Raw genomic sequence first — 21,723 nt, 5'->3', positions numbered from 1 at the left:
GCTCTTTTATGACTCGTGGACTTCAATTCCCAGAATTCCTGAGCCAGCTTAGCTTAGCTGGCTCAGGAATTCTGGGAGTTGAAGTCCACGAGTCATAAAAGAGCCAAGGTTGACTACCCCTGGTTTATATCTTACTGTACTGTATGTATTCAAGCTTGATTTATTCCAGGGGGGTGGTCTCCAAACTTGACAACTTTTAAGGCTTGTGGATTTCAACTCCCAGAATTCCCCAGATAGCCATGCTGGCTAAGGAATTCTGGGAGTTGAAGTCCACAAGTCTTAAAAGTGGCCAAGTTTGGAGACCTCTGGTTTTTATCCAACAAACCATGGTTGAGGATAAACTGTAGTTCAGAGTGTAGCGTGAACCCAGCCTATTATGCCTGTGATGCAGATAAACGTCACTCACTAATTTGCGGCCTTGTAAAATCGTTGTTGGTTTTTTTTCATCTTAAAAAAGGGGGAAACTGCAGCTGACGCAGATTGTCATATAATGGGCGGAGGGGAAACTCACATTTGCACTGCCGATTTTGGGGGTCGTTGTAGAAGCCACGCCCACAGTCAGCGACACAAAGGCCTTTCTGAAGGAACGTACTGGAATTACAGACTCGGCAGCTGGTGGAACCGTCACACTCCAAGCATCCCTGGGGGCAAGCTAGCATGAAAGGAAAAGCGAGATTCTAGGATAGGCATCTTTAACTGAGAAAACAAGGTCACCGTTACGTAACTCCTTTACTGATAGTCAAGGAAACTTAACTTTGAACACGATTGCCACGAGGCTTGATGTGGCTGAAATCTGAAGGCTAATTTAAAGAGCCACCTATTTTAGCTGCAATCAGATGTCAACAATGTGAAGTCAACGAGCCTTCAGTCACTCCTGCCCTGGTCATCTCGCATCTGGACTACCGCAAGGGGCGCTACATGAGGCTATCTTTGAAGAATATTCAGAAGCAACAGCTGGTACAGAATGCAGCTGCTTAACAGTTCTAGGGACCCCCTGTGATGGCCCACATAACACCCTTGTTGTGTGAGCTGTACTGAGGGCCAGTTTGCTTGTGGGCCCCATTCAATCAATCAGAATGGAGCTGGAAGGGACTTTGGAGGTCTTTTAGTCCAACCCCCTGCTCAAGTAGGAGATCCTATACCATTTCAGACAAGTGACTGTCCAGTCTCTTCTTAAAAACCTCCAGTGATGAAGCACCCACAACTTCTGAAGGCAAGCTGTTCCACTGATTAATTGTTCTCCCTGTTAGGAAGTTTCTCCTTAATTCCAGGTTGCGTCTCTCCTTGATTAGCTTCCATCCGTTGTTTCTTGTCTTGTCTTCTGGTGCTTTGGAAAATAAGCTGACCCCTCGTCTTTGTGGCAGTTCCTCAAATATTGGAAGACTGCTATCATATCTCCCCTAGTTCTTCTTTTCTCTAGACTAGCCAAACCCAAATCCTGCAACCGTTCTTCCTATGTTTTTGCCTCCAGGCCCTTAATCAACCTGGCGATTCTGGAGCTGGATGTTGACACATACATTATTAGCTAGAATTTCTGGAGGGATGAAAGGATGGGGATCATCTATCTAGCCTAATCATTATCTTTTCCAAAAGTTCCCGAAGATATCATGCACCGAATTTGCTTAATTGTGGAGTTATCATTCCAACTGAATTGTTGTTGTTAGTTGAGAAGTCGTGTCCGACCCACCGCGACCCCATGGACAACGTTCCTCCAGGCCTTCCTGTCCTCTGCCATCTTCTGGAGTCCATTTAAGCTCAGGCCTACTGCTTCAGTGACTCCATCCAGCCACCTCATTCTCTGTCGTCCCATTCTTCTATTGCCCTCAATCTTTCCCAGCATTAGGCTCTTCTCCAGTGAGTCCTTCCTTCTCATTAGGTGGCCAACTGAATACAAAGTACAATAAATAAGACAGGACTTCTACTGAGGTTTTTCTATAATATGTTCCACAATTCAATTTTTTTTTTAAAAAAAAAGGTTTGGTTTTACTTAAACGAGGCATGATTGTTGGAATAATGATGGGCACCAAGGATGTTTAACTTTTAATGCACGAATTCATTTACCTAGGCATATCTGCCCTCCACGGTCTCCGTAGAACTGCTTTCCACAAGACAAGACACAATGGGATTCCAGGAGCAGGAACGGAGGCTGGCAGCGCACACATTTCCCAGGCCCATCACACTGGAGGCAGCGGTCATCATCACATCCTGAAAAGGCCCGTAAGAAACTCAGAAAGGAGTGCTTCCCAAATTACACGGGATACAGCAATTCATTTTATGCTTTTCTCACCCCTGAGAAACCAGGATGGCAAACACAATCAGGTACTATATGAAAAAACGGTAAAGATGAGCTCAACATCCTGATGACGGCAACTCTGAAGATTTCTTAGCAGCTTTATGGAAGCCAACGGACACTCAGTTTTCAATAAGTTTGAAATTTCCAGTATCTCCCATTCAAATCCCAGTCAACACCAATGCCGTTCTTTGCCTCAGTTCCACTGCAGTGTTCCTTTGGGCTCACTAATTCTAAGAGTCTTGGTGCTCTGTGCACTTGGTTGTTGAACCAAGCTCAGAGAACACCAAGGACTCCAGAATTCAACCCGTAGACACATTCTCTTCTATAGCAAATCATTTATTCCAGGCTTATCTAGCTTCCAAGATTCTCCCTGTTGGCATTATAAAATGAGTTAATTTGTTCCCTTGAGACATCCTCAAGTGCCTTCTTATGTTATATATCAGGGGTCCTCAACCTTGGCAACTTTAAGACTTGTGGACTTCAACTCCCAGAATTCCTCAGCCAGCAAAGCTGGCTGAGGAATTCTGGGAGTTGAAGTCCACAAGTCTTAAAGTCGCCAAGGTTGAGGACCCCTGATATATATCATCCATGCCATCCTTCCCAACTTGATGTCTTCCAGATGTACTAGGACTACAGCTTCAAGGAATTCCAGGTAGTTTGGGTGGGAATATTTGGAGTTCTCCTAACATACGTGAAGGATGGCAGATTTGGGAAAGCTGCTAAGATTGATTCCTTACTTTATGTATATAAACCGAAGGGGAACACAATAATAGTTTTAGTCCATGTGATGATGGAGATCCAGGGCAATCTTGGTTCCTCCCTAGAGAAACATCCTATCAAACTTGACCGGAGATGAAGTAGCAGCCTGTTGCCTGAGATAGGAGAGGAATCCATTGCTCTCCCAACTATGCTGCTACATCCCATTGTCTGCATTACCATTCAACCTAAGAAGAGCTACTTCATGATACATCACTTAGAGCAGCGATTCTCAACCTATGGGTCACGACCCCATTTGGGGTCGATCAACCATTTCACGGGGTTCCCCAAGCAAGTCTGTCCGCCATTTTTTCCCCCTTTTCCGGCGGGTACCTTACCTCCCTTGAGCTGGGCCAGCTGGTGGTCGGCCTGCTCCGTCTCTGCCGCTTGCCAGCTACGCCTCGGCCGGCGCAGGGGGCGGAATCACGCATGCGCGGCGCTCCCGGGCAGGGAAAGTCCTCAACCTACGACCAGTTGGGTAGTCCTCGACTTACGACCGGTTTAGTCCTCGACTTACGACCGGTTTAGTCCTCGACTTACGACCGGTTGGGGGTCGCGGCATTAAAAAGGTTGAGAACCACTGACTTAGAGAATTCCCATATGAGCTTTAAGGCAACTTAGACAGCATCACCCAACTCTTGAAGGCCACATCCTTTGCAGCTCCTCCTCCGAGTGACAGGCCAGGTCAGTGGTGGCGAACCTATGGCACGGGTGCCAGAGGCGGCACTCAGAGCCCTCTCTGTGGGCACACGCACCATCACCCCAGTCCTAGGCATTGAGCTGGGTGTTATAAAACCTTTTCGCTTTAGGCCTCCACCGCCATGTGCAAAAAAAAAAAAAAGGTTCAATCAGTCAATTTCAACTTTTTGCGGGGAAAAAAAAGATCTTGCAAAGTTGGAACTGATTGATTGAACTTTTTAGTCTCACCCAGTCTGCCACTACCACAGCAGCCATGCCCACCCAATGGGCCACACCCAGCCAATGGGCCACACCCACTCAGCACTCGACGATGCATAAGTGGGTTTTGGATTGCAGTTTGGGCACTCAGTCTCTAAACGTTTCGCCATCACTGGGCCAGGTAAAGGCCTGGAAAAAAACTTTCCCACTTGCCTTGGCTACTTATTGAACTGGTCCCTTGGAGACATTACCTATCCAATGAAAGATTACACATAGTCTCAACGTACGACCACAACTGAGCCTGAAATTTCTTTTGCTACGCAAGACATTCGTTAAGTGAGTTTTGCCCCCTTTTACGATCTTTCTTGCCACAGTTATTAAGTGAACCACCGCAGTTGTTAAGTTAGCAACACGGTGGTTAACTGAACCTGGCTTCCCCATTGACTTTGCCTGTCAGAAGGTCACAAACGCTCAAATCACATGACTCCAGGATATTGCAAGCGTCATGAGTCAGTGGCCAAGTGTCCAAAATCTGTTCATATGACTGTGGGGATGTGGCAAAGGTCGTAAGTATGAAAAATGATCACAAGTCGCTTTTTTTGAAAGCTGTTGTAACTTCGAATGGTCATTAAATGTACCGCTGTAAGTCGAGGACTACCTGTAGTGCAGGGGTCCCCAACTCCTGGTCTGTGGACCAGTACCGGGCTGTGGCATGCCAGCAACCGGTCCACATAAAAAAGCAAAGCCCCATCCACGGGATGCAGGCAACACACAAACCACACACCCTCCAGTCTGCGGAAAAACCTCTCTTCCTGGTGCCCCAAAAGTTGGGGACCTCTGCTGTATTTTTTTTAAACAGCCAACTGTTTGTTGTGATTTTTGAACCATGCCCTCTCAGATGATTGCACAAAATTGTACGTTAAGTCCCTGTGCCAAGACATCAAGACTTACTTTGACACGTTTCCGATTCCCTGTAAAATGCTGGCAGACAATGCTCAACGCAAGCTCCTTGCTGGAGAAAATATCCCTCCATGCACTGCAGGCAATCCGTGCGGTTGGGACCGTGGCAAACGTTGCAGCTCCAGTCGCACTCTGGAATAAGACAATGAAAGAGAGGGTTCCCCACAGAGCCACCGTGGTCTCCCTTTATACCCCTCCGATCTCATCCATCACGTCACTACTGTCTACAAACACACTGAAGGGCAAAGGAAGAACAGAGAGAACAGATGTAAAACCCGGGAAGAAACGCCAAAAGAGACAGTCTTAAAATAACACAAAATTCTTCCCTGGAGTTTCACGTTTCCCAGTTACGTTAACGCAGGCACGGCTGCTCTTTCTTCAGCAGTCCAGATGAGGAGATGCTCCATCCATCCTCCCTAGTGGCTAGAGCGGTGATCAGCCCATGTGGGCTGCACCGTAAATAATAATAATAATAATAATAATAATAATAATAATAATAATAATAATGATGATGATGATGATGATGATGATGATGATGGAAGGGACCTTGGAGGTCATCAAGTCCAACCCCCTGCTCAGGCAGGTAACCCTATACCATTTCGGACAAATGGCTGTCCAGTTTCTTCTTTAAAACTTCCAGTGTTGGTGCATTCACCGCTTCTGGAGGCAGGTTGTTCCACTGGTTAATTGTTCTCACTGTCAGGAAGTTTCTCCTTAGTTCTAGGTTGCTTCTCTCCTTGATTAGTTTCCATCTGTTGCTTTGTGTCCTGCCTTCGGGCGCTTTGGAGAATAGCTTGACTCCCTTTTCTTTGTGGCAGCCCCTGATAATGGAAGACTGCTATCGTGTCCCCCCTCGTCCTTCTCTTCATTAAACTAGACATACCCAATTCCAGCAACCGTTCCTTATATGTTTTAGCCTCCAGTCCCCTAATCATCTTTGCTGCTCTTCTCTGCACTCTTTCTAGAGTCTCAACATCTTTTTTATATCGTGGTGACCAAAACTGGATGCAGGATTCCAAGTGTGGCCTTACCAAGTAATAAATCTTTTTTCTCTCTCACTGACTGAGACCTGTGGGATTCCCCACAAACACTGCTAATTAGGCAGGCCAGATTGACAAGGAAGATGACATTGACTTGCAGTTCATTTTCAGAAAAGAATGTGGATAATAAGTGGATGATCGGAAGACCACAAGGTCCTCCATCTCGCCTTCTACTCCAGAACGAAAAGGATCGGTCTGAAGAAAAGGCTATAATAACCGGGCAAGGTGAAGAAAGGAATCTAAACTGTGATTAGGCCGACTTGGCATTTATATATTGCTAATCAATGGATTTGGGGGACTTGGGATCTGCTACGTTTATAAGACACTGACGCTGACTGCTTATGAAGTAGAAGAGATGGGACGAGAGATGAGCAAATAGAAGTGGTGGTGAAGAGAAAAAAAATTAAGAAATACAGATACAGTTCTGTTCAAACAGAATCTAGATAGCCGTGTGTGGTCTACAACGCCATTTTCTGTAGCCTCCCGAGCAGTTTCCCAACCTGGACAATTTTAAGAGGTGTGGACTTCAACTCCCAGAATTCCCGAGCCAGCCATGCTGGCTGGGGAATTCTGGGAGTTGAAGTCCACACCTCTTAAAATTGTCCAGGTGGAGCAACACTAATCCAGAGTTTCCACTGGCTCTTCTGAACAAAATGAATGGGACACTTTTCCAACTCATGAGGTAACCCTAAAATAAAGGTACCACAAAATGAATGGGACACTTTTCCAACTCATGAGGTAACCCTAAAATAAAGGTACCCTAAAATAAAGGTACGGCCAAAACGGGGACCAGAATTTATGTTGCTAAGCAAGGCGATCTATTGGTAAGAGTGTTATGCCTGATTTTATGACCTAAAATCATGTTTGGTAAGGAAATCACTGCAGTTAAATGAATCGTGTGGCCATTAAACAAATTTTGGCTTCCCCCATTGACTTCGCTTGCCAGAAGCCAGCTGGGAAGGTCCCAAATGGCGGTCATATGACTCTGGGACACGGCCACCATTGTAAATGTATGCCGGTTGCCAAGCGCCCACGTTTTGATCACGTGACCATGCCTATGCTGGGAGGGTTGAAACTGTGAGGAGCGGTTTTAAGGCACTTCTTTCAGTGCTGTTCTAACTTTGAACTGTCACTAAACGAAGGATTGAGGCCTGCTTATACTTTAAATAGCATCCAATTTCTGAAGAAAGAAAGAAAGAAAGAAAGAAAGAAAGAAGGAAGGAAGGAAGGAAGGAAGGAAGGAAGGAAGGAAGGAAGGAAGGAAGGAAGGAAGGAAGGAAGGAAGGAAGAGGGAGGGAGGGAGGGGGAAGGGGAAGAGGAAGAGGAAGAGGAGGAAGAGGAAGGAGAATAAAAATTCCACCGCTTGTCCACTCCACACCTTCCTAGTTTCTGTCTTGTTCCCTGCAACTCTTTGAAGCAGAAAATTCATATATATCAAGAAACAGAGAAAATAAAAACGGGTTCCCATCACAAAAGAAGATGCCTACAGAAATTGCTCTTGTTGGCCAAGAGAAAATGGGGGAGAAGATATGAATGGGATGATGATGATGATGAGGAGGAGGAGGAGGAGGAGGATGATGAGGAGGAGGAGGAGGAGGAGGAGGAAGTGCTGGTGATGGTCTTTAGAGAGCTACTCTCCTGCTCTGTTTTTTGGAAGACAAGGGTAAAAATTATCTCTCTGATAAGGAGCTGTGATAAGCAGAAGTGCAGAGAAGTTCTTTGGATCTCTCTGCCAAATCCTCAGCCTTTCACCTAGGATAGCTTATCTCAGCCCCTGCGATAACCACATGGAATGTCAATTCAACGCTATTATTTTAACATCTGGTTGAGTAAATATTATCACATCACACCAGGATGGAAACAATCCAATGCGCTTTTTCTAGCTGAAAAGCACGAGGGTTTATTTGACATTAAGGTGGGAGATGGTTGTCTATGTGGATTCTCAAGCATCCAGGTCATGGTGGTGCCAAAGGTGCGTCTCAAAAGGCAAGTGGACTTTCTTGGGGGGTTTTTTCTCTTGAAAGCATTTCGTTTCTCGTCCAAGAAGCTTCTTCAGTTCTGGAGAAGGAAGTCGTTGGATGGTGAATTTCGACGAGAGCAAAATTAAGGGATTCCTGGGATTTGTGCCTAGGTCAAGTTTTGATCCCTTGGCCCCGCTTTCCATCTTCGACCGTCTACATTGAATACTAGATCCTGTTTTGTTCCAACGAGCTAGCAAATTCATGAATAAAAGAAGCCCTTATTAATCGGAGGCTCTGCTCCTTATTTTCATCATGTTGAAATCTTGACCTTGATTGTTAAAAAGGGAATCAGATCAGTCGGTCTCAGGGTAGCTAATTATGAGATAGGTCACTAAAGAAGATGGAAAGAATTTCCCTTGGATAATATATTTATAATGCAATTTTGTTTAGGTCAGAAAAGGGCAAGACCCCAATCTTCTTCTGATAGTTGATTTTTTTTTCTTGGAACAAGACACCAGGACTTGGCTGGCTCTCTTGGTGGGTCTTCAAGGACCTCTACTGAAGGACAATTGCAACATTTCCAGCATATATATATATGAAACCAGTTGAGTTTTAATCTATAAAACTAGTTAACCCAGTTTGGTGTAGTGCTGCCCTAGAAACCAAGAGACTGTGAGTTCCAATTCTGCCTTAGGCATGAGATCCAGGTGGGTGACTTTGGGTCAATCACCAGGAGACAGTGAGTTCTAGTCCTGGCTTAGGCATGAAAGCTGGCTGGGTAAGTTTGGGCCAATGACTAGGAGACAATGAGTTCTAGTCCTGCCTTACGCATGAAATCCGGTTGGGTGACTTTGGGTCAATCACCAGAAGACAGTGTGTTCTAGTCCTGCCTTAGGCATGAAAGCTGGCTGGGTAAGTTTGGGCCAATGACTAGGAGACAATGAGGTCTAGTCCTGCCTTAGGCATGAAAGCCAACTGGTTGATTCTGGGTCAATCACCAAAGGACTGGGAATTCTAATTCCGCCAATCACACTCTCTCAACCCAACTCACTTCACAGGGTTGTGGTTACAGGGAAAAAGAGGAGGAAGGAGTACAATGTATGTTCACGGCCTTGAGTTACTTATAAAAGTAATAAAAATGGCACAAAAATCTAATAAATAAATGAACCAATGTTAAGGAGAGGAAGTAACTGAAGGATTAACAAAGTTAAACTCATTCATCATTCAACTAACCATTGAGCAGAGCAAACAACAGCAAACCCTTGGCCAGAATTTACCCACAGCAGCAAGCATGTGTGTGTGTGAGTGTCATGTACAGGTAGTCCTTGACTTACGACAACAATGGAGCCCAAAATTACTGTGGCCAAGCGAGACAGTTGTTAAAGTCAGTTTTGGCCCTTTTTACGACCTCTTTTGCCACAGTTGTTGAGTCAATCGCTGTAGGTGTTGAGTTAGTAACACAGTTGTGAAGTGAATCTGGCTTCCCCCATTGATTTTGTTTGTCAGAAGGTCACAAAAGGTGATCACATGACCTCAAGACATTGCAACTGTCATAAGAAAGTTGCCAAGTGACTAAATGTTGGGGATGGTGCAATGATTGTAAGTGTGCAAAACGGTCACAAATCACGTTTTTCGGTGCTGTTGTAACTGAACAGTCACTAAATGAACTGTTGTAAGTCAAGGACTACCTGTATGTGGGCAGGCACGGGTGTCTGCTGAGTGGGAGACAGAACTGAAAAGAAAAGATATGGCAGGAGACAGGCAGTTAGGGAAGAGACCACGAGCGTGGGTTCCACGCAGACCATTAAAACGTGGCTGATCATTGTTATTCAGACTCAACGTGAACATTTTTGAGATTCCCTTCACCTCTGCACATCCTGGTAGACAAATCGAGGAAATATTGTGATGGACATTTATCATATTGGCACTCTCCAAACAGTAAGACTTTAGATGGGTCTTTGCAAGAAGTACAGTGGGATCTTGAATCACAGCTTAGACACGGGTCACTGCAAGCTGGAGAGAAAAGACAAAACATCAGGACTGATCAGATTTCACATTAAGAACTGAAGCTATAAGGGTTAAAGAAAATTTCAAAGAACACTTCAGACTTCTTTCTATGGGGACAGTTTTTTTTTTTATCATTTCTGTATTGCAACTTGTAATACAGAAATGATAAAAAAAACACAAATTACTGAGCTACATCGTATATAAAATACTTGGGGTATGTCAAAGAATTATGAAAAGTAGAAGTGCACCATTTAAATAAGTCCAAGTTCTTCCTTTTATCATTGACCAACATAGCAAAGTCATAGTGCAGCAGACAATCCGGAGCCAAAAATTAACCTTGATTTTCATTTCTTTCCTTAAACCGTGAACCTGATTTTCTCCCTATGTAATAATACATTCCTTTTTTGGGTACATTCAAAATTAAATGCTGGCAGCTTTAAAACGGGTGGACTTGAAATCCCAGAATTCCCCAGCCAGCATGGTTGGTTGAGGAATTCTGGGAGTTGAAGTCTACACCTCTTAAAGTTGCCAAGGTTGAGAAACCTTGGTGTAACTCAACTTCTTTAGGAGACACCATAATAAGGGAAGGCATTCATACTGATGACAACAAACTCAACGAAATAGCCTCACCCAATAGTTGTACGTAAATGTTAAATAGAAAGAGGGAAAGCGTCAAACTCTCAGGCACCCCACAAGTGAGGGATCGTAGGTGTGATTTCTCCCCTCCCACTCAATATTGACCGGAACAGACTACTGAGAAAGGAGGTGAACCACTGCTCCAGAGTTTTTCCTGACATGCTCAATTTGCATCTACAAGGGAAGGTTGACAGAGGGCCATATTTAAACATAAACATAAGAGTTCATTTGAAAGCAATGAAGATCCGAGTGTAGGAGATGACCAGGCTGAGCCGGAGGGAGGGGTCAAACGTGTCATTAGTCTTGAGTGCCTTCGCACCCACAAGAGATCAAAGTCCAGCCCACCTTGAATTCCGTTGACTTTTATCTACCGCCAATTCACTTTGGCCTTTAGTAATTCAGATTCTCGTAGAGAGCTTAAGCTTGCAATAAATCTTTATATCCATTTGAATTGCATGGATCTTCTGATTTCCCTGATGCTTGACACCCACAAATCTATAGCAGATAGAGTCCTGCAACACCTTAACATAGAGTTCCTCAAACTTGGCAACTCTAAAAAGTGTGGATTTCAACTCCCAGAATTCCCTAGCCAGCCCTGGCTGGTTGGGCAATTCTGGGAGTTAACACCCATACATCTTAGACTTTCAAGGTTGAGAAACACTGCTTTAACAGATTAATTAACGGGATAGATCAAACAAGAATGGAACTCTTTGAGTTGATACAGCTTCAAAGTGATCACAGTCAAAAACTAAACCTCCTTCTTCACTAACTTTCTTCCTTTAAGTTTAAGGACACACAATTCCAGGCTGCCTGCCCACTTCTCTCAATCCAATCCATCCTATAATATCGCTTGTATCTAATTTTCTATGCTATGGCATCTCATTTCACTTTATCAATTCCAGAGAGTGTCACAAGGCTTAATTAATTAACAACTGTAACATTAAGAAGATATGTGGATTAACAGAGCGAAGAAATGGCTAATAATGAGATGTATTACCATTTACAAACTTCAAATATTCTAGTGACATATTATTCAAAACGGCGGCGTAAAAGCAATATAAAATGTACAGTGTAAGCTACTTAGATTTGACTGGGATGCACATTTACTAGAACTACTTGATATGAATCTTTGGGATTCACTGCAAGGCTGTTTTTTTTTGCAGTCTCTTTTAATTGTATCTCTCTCAGCCTGTTGTACAATGTACTACACTAAACATCTCGATTAAGGCTCACCTCTTAATTTTAGTTGGATTTTTCTCTTTTCTGTTCTATGGGAGTCAAGGTAAGGACAATTTAACATGTCTCGAACATGGAAATGTCCTAAAGCAGAGGTCCCCAGCCTTTTGGGCGCCAGGGACCGGTTCCGTGGATAGAGGTTTTTCCGCGGAGCAGAGGTGGCGTGGTTTTGTGTGCTGCCTGCATCCCGCAGATGGGGCTTTGTTTGTTTGTGCGGACCGGTTGCTGGCACGCCGCAGACCGGTACCGGTCCACGGACTGGGGGTTGGAGATCCCTGTCCTAGAGAAATCATAATGCAATTTGCTTGGTTTGAATTAGTGTATTGTATGAACTTGGCCATTGTAGCTTTTGAACCAGAAATGTACACTTTAGTGCGGTATTTCTCAACCTGGGCCACTTTAAGACGTGTGGACTTCAACTCCCAGCAAATTCTGTTGCTTGATTTCCCAGTCGACCTTGTAACATTCCTACGTGGTCTCCCATCCAACCAGCCATAACTCTACTTAAGCTCCCAATCCCAAACAACATCAAACCACCTACAGACCTCTTCCTGCTAAGTCTTTTGAAATCATTCAGAACCTACAAGCATTTTCCATTTCCTTATCCNGGTCAAAATTATTTTAACCTCTTGCATCAAATGAAATCATTCCCATGATCACCAGCTTTTATAATGCGTGGATGAATAATAAAATAAACTAAACCCACACTGAATTGTCCTGCAAGTTGGCCGTGGTGAGTTGGCTATAGCAAGTTGTCCTACACACACACACACACACACACAGAGAGAGAGAGAGAGAGAGAGAGAGAGAGAGAGAGAGAGAGAGAGAGAGAGAGAGAGAGAGAGAGAGAGAGAGAGAGAGAGAGAGAGAGAGAGAACGAGAACACCGACTTCTAAAACATTGTCCCAAATAAAACTGAGAAACTGAGGCACCACGTACGCTTGCAATGAAGGTTCTCATCCTGAAAGAATCCCAGGGAACAGGCCGAGAGGCATGAGCCAGCATGAGAAAGGACGAGGTTGGGGTCACAGGAAGTGCAGGAGAAAGGGCCTTCTCCTGTGCAGGTTTTACAGGAAGGATGACACTCTGGAAGGGAAGCAGTAGACAAAGGCATTTAACATGCAGACTCTCAAGCTCCATGTGTCATGGTTCCGACGCATGAAACTCTTCAAAGAGCTTCGAGGCATTGTTTACCTTAAAGAATCTTTATTTGAGAAGCATGGCATCGGCACTAACATGGTGGAAGCCAAAAACTGGAGTCCCCTTCCCTGAGCCCATAGTATCAAAGCACAATTCCCTCCTCCAATTAACTGTCATAAATCACATTCTCCAATTAGTTTGAAATGCAGGCTTTCCCTCCAGTTCTCCAGCTTGCCAATTCTTATCATCTCTTATTTCATTAACCTTGGCTCATACACTAAGTCCAGTATTATTATGTCTAGCTAAACTCTCATGCACCATCCTCCCCACCCCCTCCAGCATCATCTAACTCTTTTGTCAAAGCAAAAACTGCTTTCTGGTGATTGGCCCAAAGTCATCTGGCTTTCATGCCTAAGGTGGGACTAGAACTCACAGCCTCCTGGATTCCAGCCTGGTGCCTTAATCACTAGACCAAACTGACTCTCTTATATTCCTGGAATGTATTAAACACAGTATATCCAGCTAAGTTTGACCTTGAACTACTGTATGAGTGCCAGGTTGGGTAAAGCTATTCCAATCTCTTCATTTTCCGGTTGATATCTGCTCATTTCTCAAGAGAATTTCCTCATGTTTTTGTGATGTAGAAAAATAATATTCTTAATTTTTTTGGAAAAAAAAACAACAACCCCAATATAGTATTTAAGCCTTGACTGGACTTTCTACCTTAATTGCTGTGAATTCTACGTTATTGGGATTTATCCAGGAATGGAAATCGTCCCCCATCTCCTGCAGCGATTGAGAAACTGGTGCCATAAACCAACCCCACATCATAAATGACTGACAAATTGATATTATTGAACACCTGGCCCATCCAGATGTTGATGGACTCTTTATCATTCTCCTTCCCAGCCAGCAATATCAACTGATATTAATATCAATTATGCCAGTTGCTATCAAATACAATGGAAGAACATCAGGTGATAGAGGAATCAGAGTAATTACACACAAAACAGATAACAGAAAACCATCAGAGACAGCTTTAAAATACCATTTACATCAACATCTATTCATTATGATGATTATATATGCTATCCAGAGGGTGGATGGTTCTGGATATCAGTCACTTGAGAACTTGAGGATGTCTTTCTATCTAGCTTCTGAAAGTCTCTTGAAATTCTACAGTCTTTGATTTGACTCAAGACAGCAGTAATTTTATGTCCCTATGAATAACTTTATCATTAAGGCTTCACGCAAGGAGAGACCACAGGTTGAAAAAATTATTTATCTGATGGGAAATTAATTGGCATGTCAAAGCTGTTGATTGCTAAGGCCCCTGTTTTCTCAGGCATTACTCACTCTGACATGCTCCTCCGAGTTGGTAAAATCCCACGGGGCAGTCTGGAACGCAGTGGTCCTTCAGAAGCAGGTGATGGGTATCACGGCACCTCAGACAGATGCTTCCTCTGTCTGTGTGGAGATCTGCGACGCACAACTCACAAAGCGGATGGCAATCTGCTCAGAGAAGACAGAAATGTTGGTACAGTTCATAATAAGTCAACTTTCTGAATGGTCAAAACAGAATCACACGGGAACAACTGTGAGTTTTCGTTCGTTCGTTCGTTCGTTCGTTCGTTCGGTCGGTCGGTCGGTCGTTCGTTCGGTCGTTCGGTCAGTCAGTCTTTCAGTTGTTCAGTTGTTCATTCATTCAGTCAGTCAGTCAGTCCTTCAGTTGTTCATTTATTCAGTCAGTCAGTCATTCATTCATTCAGTCAGTCAGTCATTTGTTCATTTGTTCATTCGTTCATTCAGTCGTTCAGTTGTTCATTCATTCATTCATTCATTCATTCATTCATTCATGTATCCCGACTTTACAGATACTCCTCGACTTACAACAGTTCATTTAGTGACAGTTTGAAGTTTCAACAGCACTGAAAAACGTGACTTATGACCATTTCTCACACTTACGATGGTTGCAGCATCCTCATGGTCACGTGATTTACATTCAGATGCTTGAAAACCGACACATTTATGACAGTTGCAGCGTCCCGGGGTCATGTGATCCCCTTTTGCGATCTTCTGACAAGCAAAGTCAATGGGGAAGCCAGATTCATTTAACAACCGTGTTACTGATTTAACAACTGCAGTGATTGACTTAACAAATATGGCAAGAAAAGCCGTAAAATGGGGCACAACTCACTTAAGAAATTTCTCACTTAGCAACTTAAACGTTGGGCTCAATTGTGGCCGTAAGTCGAGGTCTACCTGTATTGTTTTTAGAAATAATTCAAGGTGGAGGACATTATAGTCTTCAACTTATAACCAAAATTGAGCCCAAAATTTCTGCTCCTACAGGAGACAGTTGTTAAGTGAGTTTTGCCCCGTTTTATGACCTTGTAAATCAAGGACCTGTACTATTGTACACATTTGTTGGTATGGTTTGCTCTTCAAAGGAGAAGCAACTCTGACTCTTAGACAGGCCAGAGGACCATTCACCAGTAATTGCCAGGCTTCGGGATGGCTTTCCATCCTGGCTTTCCCTGTGTCTATCTGGCTGTTCTTTCTGAGCAACCAGATGATCAAACAAGAGAGACCCAGACTTCACGGGATAGTTAGGACTGCAGAAAAAAACAACTGCAATCAGCCTGCCTTCCATTGAACATCTGTATATAGCACCAGCCACAGAGGGCTGAGAAAGTATCTACAGACCCCTCACATCCTGGACATAAACTGTTTCAACTTCCTCCCTCAAGACAATGCTATGAGGTATACTACTAATAATAATAATGATAAAGTTGGAAGGGACCTTGGAAGTCATCTAGTCCAACCCTCTGCTCAGGCAGGAAACCCTATATCATTTCGGACAAATGGCTGTCCAGTCTTTTCTTAAAAACTTCCAGTGTTGGAGCATTCACCGCTTCTGGAGGCAGGTTGTTCCACTGGTTAATTGTTCTCACTGTCAGGAAGTTTCTCCTTAGTTCTAGGTTGCTTCTCTCCTTGCTTAGTTTCCACCCGTTGCTTCTTGTCCTGCCTTCAGGTGCTTTGGGGAATAGCTTGACTCCCTCTTCTTTGGGGCAGCCCCTGAGATACTGGAACACTGCTATCATGTCCCCCCTCGTCCTTCTCTTCATTAAACTAGACATACCCAATTCCAGCAACCGTTCCTCATATGTTTTAGCCTCCAGTCCCCTGATCATCTTTGTTGCTCTTCTCTGTACTCTTTTTAGAGTCTCAACATCTTTTTTACATCGTGGTGATCAAAACTGGATGCAGTATTCCAAGTGTGGCCTTACCAAGGCATTGTAAAGTGGTACTGATACTTCACGTGACTGCATGTGACTAATACTTCACTGCAAACCAACACAACTAGACACAAGGACAGTTTTTCCCCCCCAGGCCATCACTTTGCTGAACAACTAATTCCCACAACACTGTCTTATGCCCTGGGATGTCAAACCACCTACTAGGGCTGCATTGCTATTATCCTTCTCATCTTTGCTATTACCTATTTTCTTAGCTTCCTATGACTATACTAATAAAGGAGAATATTTGTAGTTCATTGCTGACATGAGGGGTCCTTGGTGCTCTCTGAGCTTGGTTGTTTCTCTTGAAGACGTTTCATTACCTTAGCCCTCATGATGTTACCTAGTTTGGGTAATGAAACATCTGCAAGAAAAACAGCCAAGCTCAGAGAGACTGTAACTTTGTTGTTTGTATTTTATGATCTATGTTGATTGCTTTTATTTAGTTATCCTACTATGATTTATGTTGATTGCTTATTTACCATAGTATCCTATGACTATCGAGTGTTGTATCTTATGATTTATTATGATTGTATTTTATGATTATGATCAGGATTTATCACTTGTTGCCTGTATGTACACTGAGAGCTTATGTATTGGAGACAAATTCCTTGTGTGTCCAATCACACTTGGCCAATAAAGAATTCTATTCTATTCTATTCTATTCTATTCTATTCTATTCATAATAATAATAATAATAATAATAATAATAATAATAATAATAATAATAATAATAATAATAATAATAATAATAATAATAATAATAATAATAATAATAATAATAATAATAATAAAAAACAAACAAACAAACCGTTGGACAGGACCTTGGAGGTCATCTAGTCCAACCCCCTGCTCAGGCAGGAAACCCTATACCATTTCAGACAAATGGCTGTCCAGTCTCTTAAAAACTTCCAGTGTTGGAGCATTCGCCGCTTCTGGAGGCAGGTTGTTCCACTGGTTAATTGTTCTAACTGTCAGGAAATTTCTCCTTAGTTCTAGGTTGCTTCTCTCCTTGATTAGTTTCCATCCGTTGCTTATTGTCCTGCCTTCAGGTGCTTTGGAGAATAGCTTGACTACCTCTTCTTTGTGGCAGCCCCTGAGATACTGGAACACAGCTATCATGTCCCCCCTCGTCCTTCTCTTCATTAAACTAGACATACCCATTTCCAGCAACTGTTCTTTATAGGATTCTATTCTGTTCTGTTCCACTCTATTCTATATTCTATTCTATTCTATTCTATTCTATTCTATTCTGTTCTGTTCTGTTCTGTTCTGTTCTATTCTATTTTCTACATTCTATTCTATTTTCTACATTCTATTCTATATTCTATTCTATTCCATTCCATTCTATTTTATATTCTATTCTATTCTGTTCCGTTCCGTTCCGTTCCACTCTACTCTATTCATTCTATTTTCTACATTCTATTCTATATTCTATTCCATTCCATTCTACTCTATGTTCTATTCTGTTCTGTTCTGTTCCGTTCCACTCTATTCTATATTCTATATTCTATATTCTATATTCTATATTCTATATTCTATATTCTATTCTATTCTATTCTATTCTATTCTATTCTCTACATTCTATTCTATATTCTATTCCATTCCATTCCATTCCACTCTATATTCTATTCTGTTCTGTTCTGTTCTTCTGTTCTGTTCTGTTCTGTTCTGTTCTACTCTACTCTACTCTACCCTACCCTACCCTACTCTACTATCAATGCAATTCTTCCACCTTCCACATCGGAGCTCTGCTTCAGTGGATCAAATCCTTCCCTACTTCCTTCTCTAACAAGCACAGGAAACAGCAAACTGAGAGAGTGATAGCAAAATTTTCCCTTTGCCAAAGGCACTACACTGATTGCAAATATCCTCCAAAACATGACAGTTGCCCAGCAGAGGCCTGAATATTAGCATTGCCGACTCAACGTTGCAAGGGCCAAGTTAGTTCTCACCTCCAATCCCCTGTTCAATAAAGAAAGACAAATTAAAGCATCCTGACAGATGGGATTGTCCAGCTTCAGCTTGAATGTATCTTCCTTTAGTAATTGGTTCTACTGACAAATTTTTCAAGGACATTAAAAAACTGTCATCCAGAAGAAGGCCGATTCTCTATCATGTATGATGTAGGACAGTGGTGGCGAACCTATGGCATGGGTGCCAGAGGCGGCATTTGGAGCCCTCTCTGTGGGCACACGTGCCGTTGCCCCAGCCTTGCCTCCCCCCACAACCCCCTCACCAGCAGCCCCCCTGGAGAAGAATCACCCCTAAGCATGGCCCACGCAGAGCAGGGCAGCCAAGGACCTGGAAGCCAGGCAGCGTAGACAAGACTATGCCCTCACGCCCCATCATGCACAGTTGATGCTGGGCGCGGGGAGAGGGCGTGGCCACCATGGCGCTGCTGGGCTGCCTGGGCGATCTGCGGCGGGCCCTGGAGGCGGTGAGTGGCCCTGCGGGCAGGCGGGGTGGGGCAGAACGGGGGTGGGTCAGGGGTGGGTTGAGCGGAGGCGGGGCCAGTTTTGGGGCACTCCGTCTCTAAAAGGTTCGCCATCACTGATGTAGGACACGGAATAATGATTTTACTTTGTAAGAAGCCATGTTTTCAGTGTGAACATTGGGAGGGGAAAACAAGAGTCGCAAAATGGGGCAAAACTCACTTCCCAAAACTTAGCAACAGAAATTTTGAGCTCCATTGTGGTCGTAATTCAAGGACCACCTGTAGTTTTAAGGAAACTCGTTCAAGGAACAGCTGGCCGAAAATGCCACCTAGAATGAATTAAAAAAAAAAATTGGACCGGTGTTCTTTAGTGTCGTTTGTCTCGGTCTCTGAGAAACCCCTTTTTGACCTTTTCGTAGTACACGGTGTAATCAATTACCTCGCAGTCTCAAGAATTAAAGCCCTTTTTAGTTATGAAGATAAAGTCACCACCGCTTGGATACCGTGCCCACGGTCTCCGCCGTGAGTCTCGGGAGAGACTGGGCACACGCATCGTCGCCCCCACTCCTAGGCCTTCAGCTGGGTTTTATAAAACCTTTTCGCTTTAGGCCTCCGCCGCCATGTGCAAAAAAAAAAAAAAAGGTTCAATCAGTCAATTTCAACTTCTCGTGGGAAAAAAAAAATCTTGCAAAGTTGAAATTGATTGATTGAACTTTTTAGTCCCACCCAGTCTGCCGTTACCACCACAGCCACGCCCACCCAATGGGCCACACCCACCCAATGGGCCACGCCCACCCCCGGCACTCGACCATGCATAGGTGGGTTTTGCGTTGCAGTTTGGGCACTCAGTCTCTAAAAGGTTCGCCATCACTGTTCTATGTCTTGCTATAAAAATGGATACTTCAGGAGGAACGGGATTTGAGCAGGATTCGCTCCCGCCACACTTATCAGATCTGTTTTCACACATGCAGATTATGACAGAGATGAAGGGATGCCAGTGAGATCTCCTGCATTTGTCCCACAGAACCACAATAATTTGCAAAAAGCAGCTTTACTTGGAACAGCTTACCTCCTGCAACAATAACCTTTAATACTAAACACCTGCTTATCCCAGGTCCTTGGGAAGGACTCAGCAGATGGATAAAAATAGCAAATCCCTTCTAAACATCTGGCTGACCACAAACAACCAAAATGCACTGAACTCTGGGCAGTTCATCACAAAATTACAGTAAAGGTAGTCCTCAACTTACGACCAAAATTCAGCCCCAAATTTATGTTGCTAAGTGAGAAATTTGCTGAGTGAGTTTTGCCCCATTTTACGACTTACTTCTCTGGCCACAGTTGTTAAGTGAATCACTGCAGTTGTTAAGTGAGGAACCCGGATGTTAAGTAAATCCGGTTTCCCCATTGACTTTGCTTGTTAGGAGGTCGCCAAAGGGGATCACATGACCCCGGGACACAGCGACCGTCATAAATGTGAGTCAGTTCCCCAAGTGTCATAATTTTGATCACGTGGCCATGGGGATGCTGCAATGGTTGTTAAGTATGTGAAAAACGGAAGAATTACCATCAGAGGAAGAAATCATTTAAAAAAATATTAGATTGTGCAGAAACGGACAGACTTACTATGAGGTTGAAAGAAAAAGAAGAAACAGAATACTATCAGACTTGGGATTTGTTTTATCAATGGCTGGAGAAAGGAATCAAGGATTAGTAATTAAATGTGCATTAGTGAATGATAAACTCAGACAACACGTTGTTGAATAAGCACTATTGAATTGTATGAAAAAATTAATATAAAATTTAAAAAAAGTGTGTGAATAACAGCCATAAGTCATTTTTTTCAATGGCATCATAACTTTGAAAGTCGCTAAATGAACTGTTGTGAGTTGAGAACTACCTGTAAAATGTTAAAAAAAATAAAAAAGCAATGATGAAGTGGTGCTATGGTGCCTCCCATATTGTTCCTAACTGCTAAAGACAAGTTATTATAATAATAATAATAATAATAATAATAATAATAATAATAATAATAATAACAACAACAACAACAACAGCAGCAGCAGCAGCAGCAACAACAACAATAATAAAGTTGGAAGGGACCTTGGAGGTCATCTAGTCCAACCCTCTGCTCAGGCAGGAAACCCTATACCATTTCAGACAAATGGCTGTCCAGTCTCTTCTTGAAAACTTCCAGTGTTGGAGCATTCATTGCTTCTGGAGGCAGGTTGTTCCACTGGTTAATTGTTCGAACTGTCAGGAAGTTTCTCCTTAGTTCTAGGTTGGTTCTCTCCTTGATTAGTTTCCACCCGTTGCTTCTTGTCCTGCCTTCAGGCGCCTTGGAGAATAGCTTGACTCCCTCTTCTTTGGGGCAGCCCCTGAGATACTGGAACACTGCTATCATGTCCCCCCTTGTCCTTCTCTTCATCAGACTAGACATACCCAATTCCAGCAGTCTTTCCTTATATGTTTTAGCCTCCAGTCCCCTAATCATCTTTGTTGCTCTTCTCTGAACTCTTTCTAGAATCTCAACATCTTTTTTACATCGTGGTGACCAAAACTGGATGCCGTATTCCAAGTGTGGCCTTACCAAGGCATTGTAAAGTGGTATTAATACTTCACGTGATCTTGATTCTATCCCTCTGTTAACGCAGCCTAGCACTGTGTTGGCCTTTTTGGCAGCTGCAGCACACTGCTGGCTCCTAATTAAGTGATTGTCCACTAGGACTCCGAGGTCCCTCTCACAGTTAGTTGTCTTGCAACATGTGCAAGACTCACCCACCAAGAATGGGATTCATTACTAGGAGAAGAAAACTGACAGTCCCTACTTTCAGCAGCTCATTAGCCAAGGGCTCCTGACCGTCTCCTCAGCCAAGATGTTTGAAAAGATTTTATGGGGAAAATGGGTTTTACAAGAAGCCTTTTGTATGCAATGCGTGGGAGGGATATTGGACACCCAATGAATCCTCGTTACAGCGATTCAGAAAATTACAAGGGAAATAACGGCAGTCTGGAGGAGAAAGCATGCTGCTGCTGTCCAGATTCGCTGTTTGATGTCTCC

At 43.4% G+C, this 21,723-nt stretch overlaps 1 protein-coding gene across 1 annotated transcript in view; it reads right to left on the bottom strand.

The window, feature by feature from the left end:
• FRAS1 (Fraser extracellular matrix complex subunit 1) overlaps nucleotides 1-21,723 on the bottom strand; it is a gene marked incomplete at both ends in the record, with an annotated part of 156,298 nt that overhangs the window by 109,944 nt on the left and 24,631 nt on the right. The window contains 6 exons of the mRNA XM_015827704.1: nucleotides 512-652; nucleotides 2,062-2,205; nucleotides 4,898-5,038; nucleotides 9,774-9,920; nucleotides 12,726-12,872; nucleotides 14,283-14,438. Coding sequence (XP_015683190.1) covers nucleotides 512-652; nucleotides 2,062-2,205; nucleotides 4,898-5,038; nucleotides 9,774-9,920; nucleotides 12,726-12,872; nucleotides 14,283-14,438 — 876 coding nt within the window. The remainder of the gene's footprint in view (nucleotides 1-511; nucleotides 653-2,061; nucleotides 2,206-4,897; nucleotides 5,039-9,773; nucleotides 9,921-12,725; nucleotides 12,873-14,282; nucleotides 14,439-21,723) is intronic.

This window comes from Protobothrops mucrosquamatus, unplaced genomic scaffold (assembly GCF_001527695.2).
Source record: "Protobothrops mucrosquamatus isolate PMUCROS unplaced genomic scaffold, P.Mucros_1.0 scaffold3891, whole genome shotgun sequence".
Taxonomy (NCBI): Eukaryota; Metazoa; Chordata; class Lepidosauria; order Squamata; family Viperidae; genus Protobothrops; species Protobothrops mucrosquamatus.
This window is presented reverse-complemented; position numbering and strand designations above follow the sequence as displayed.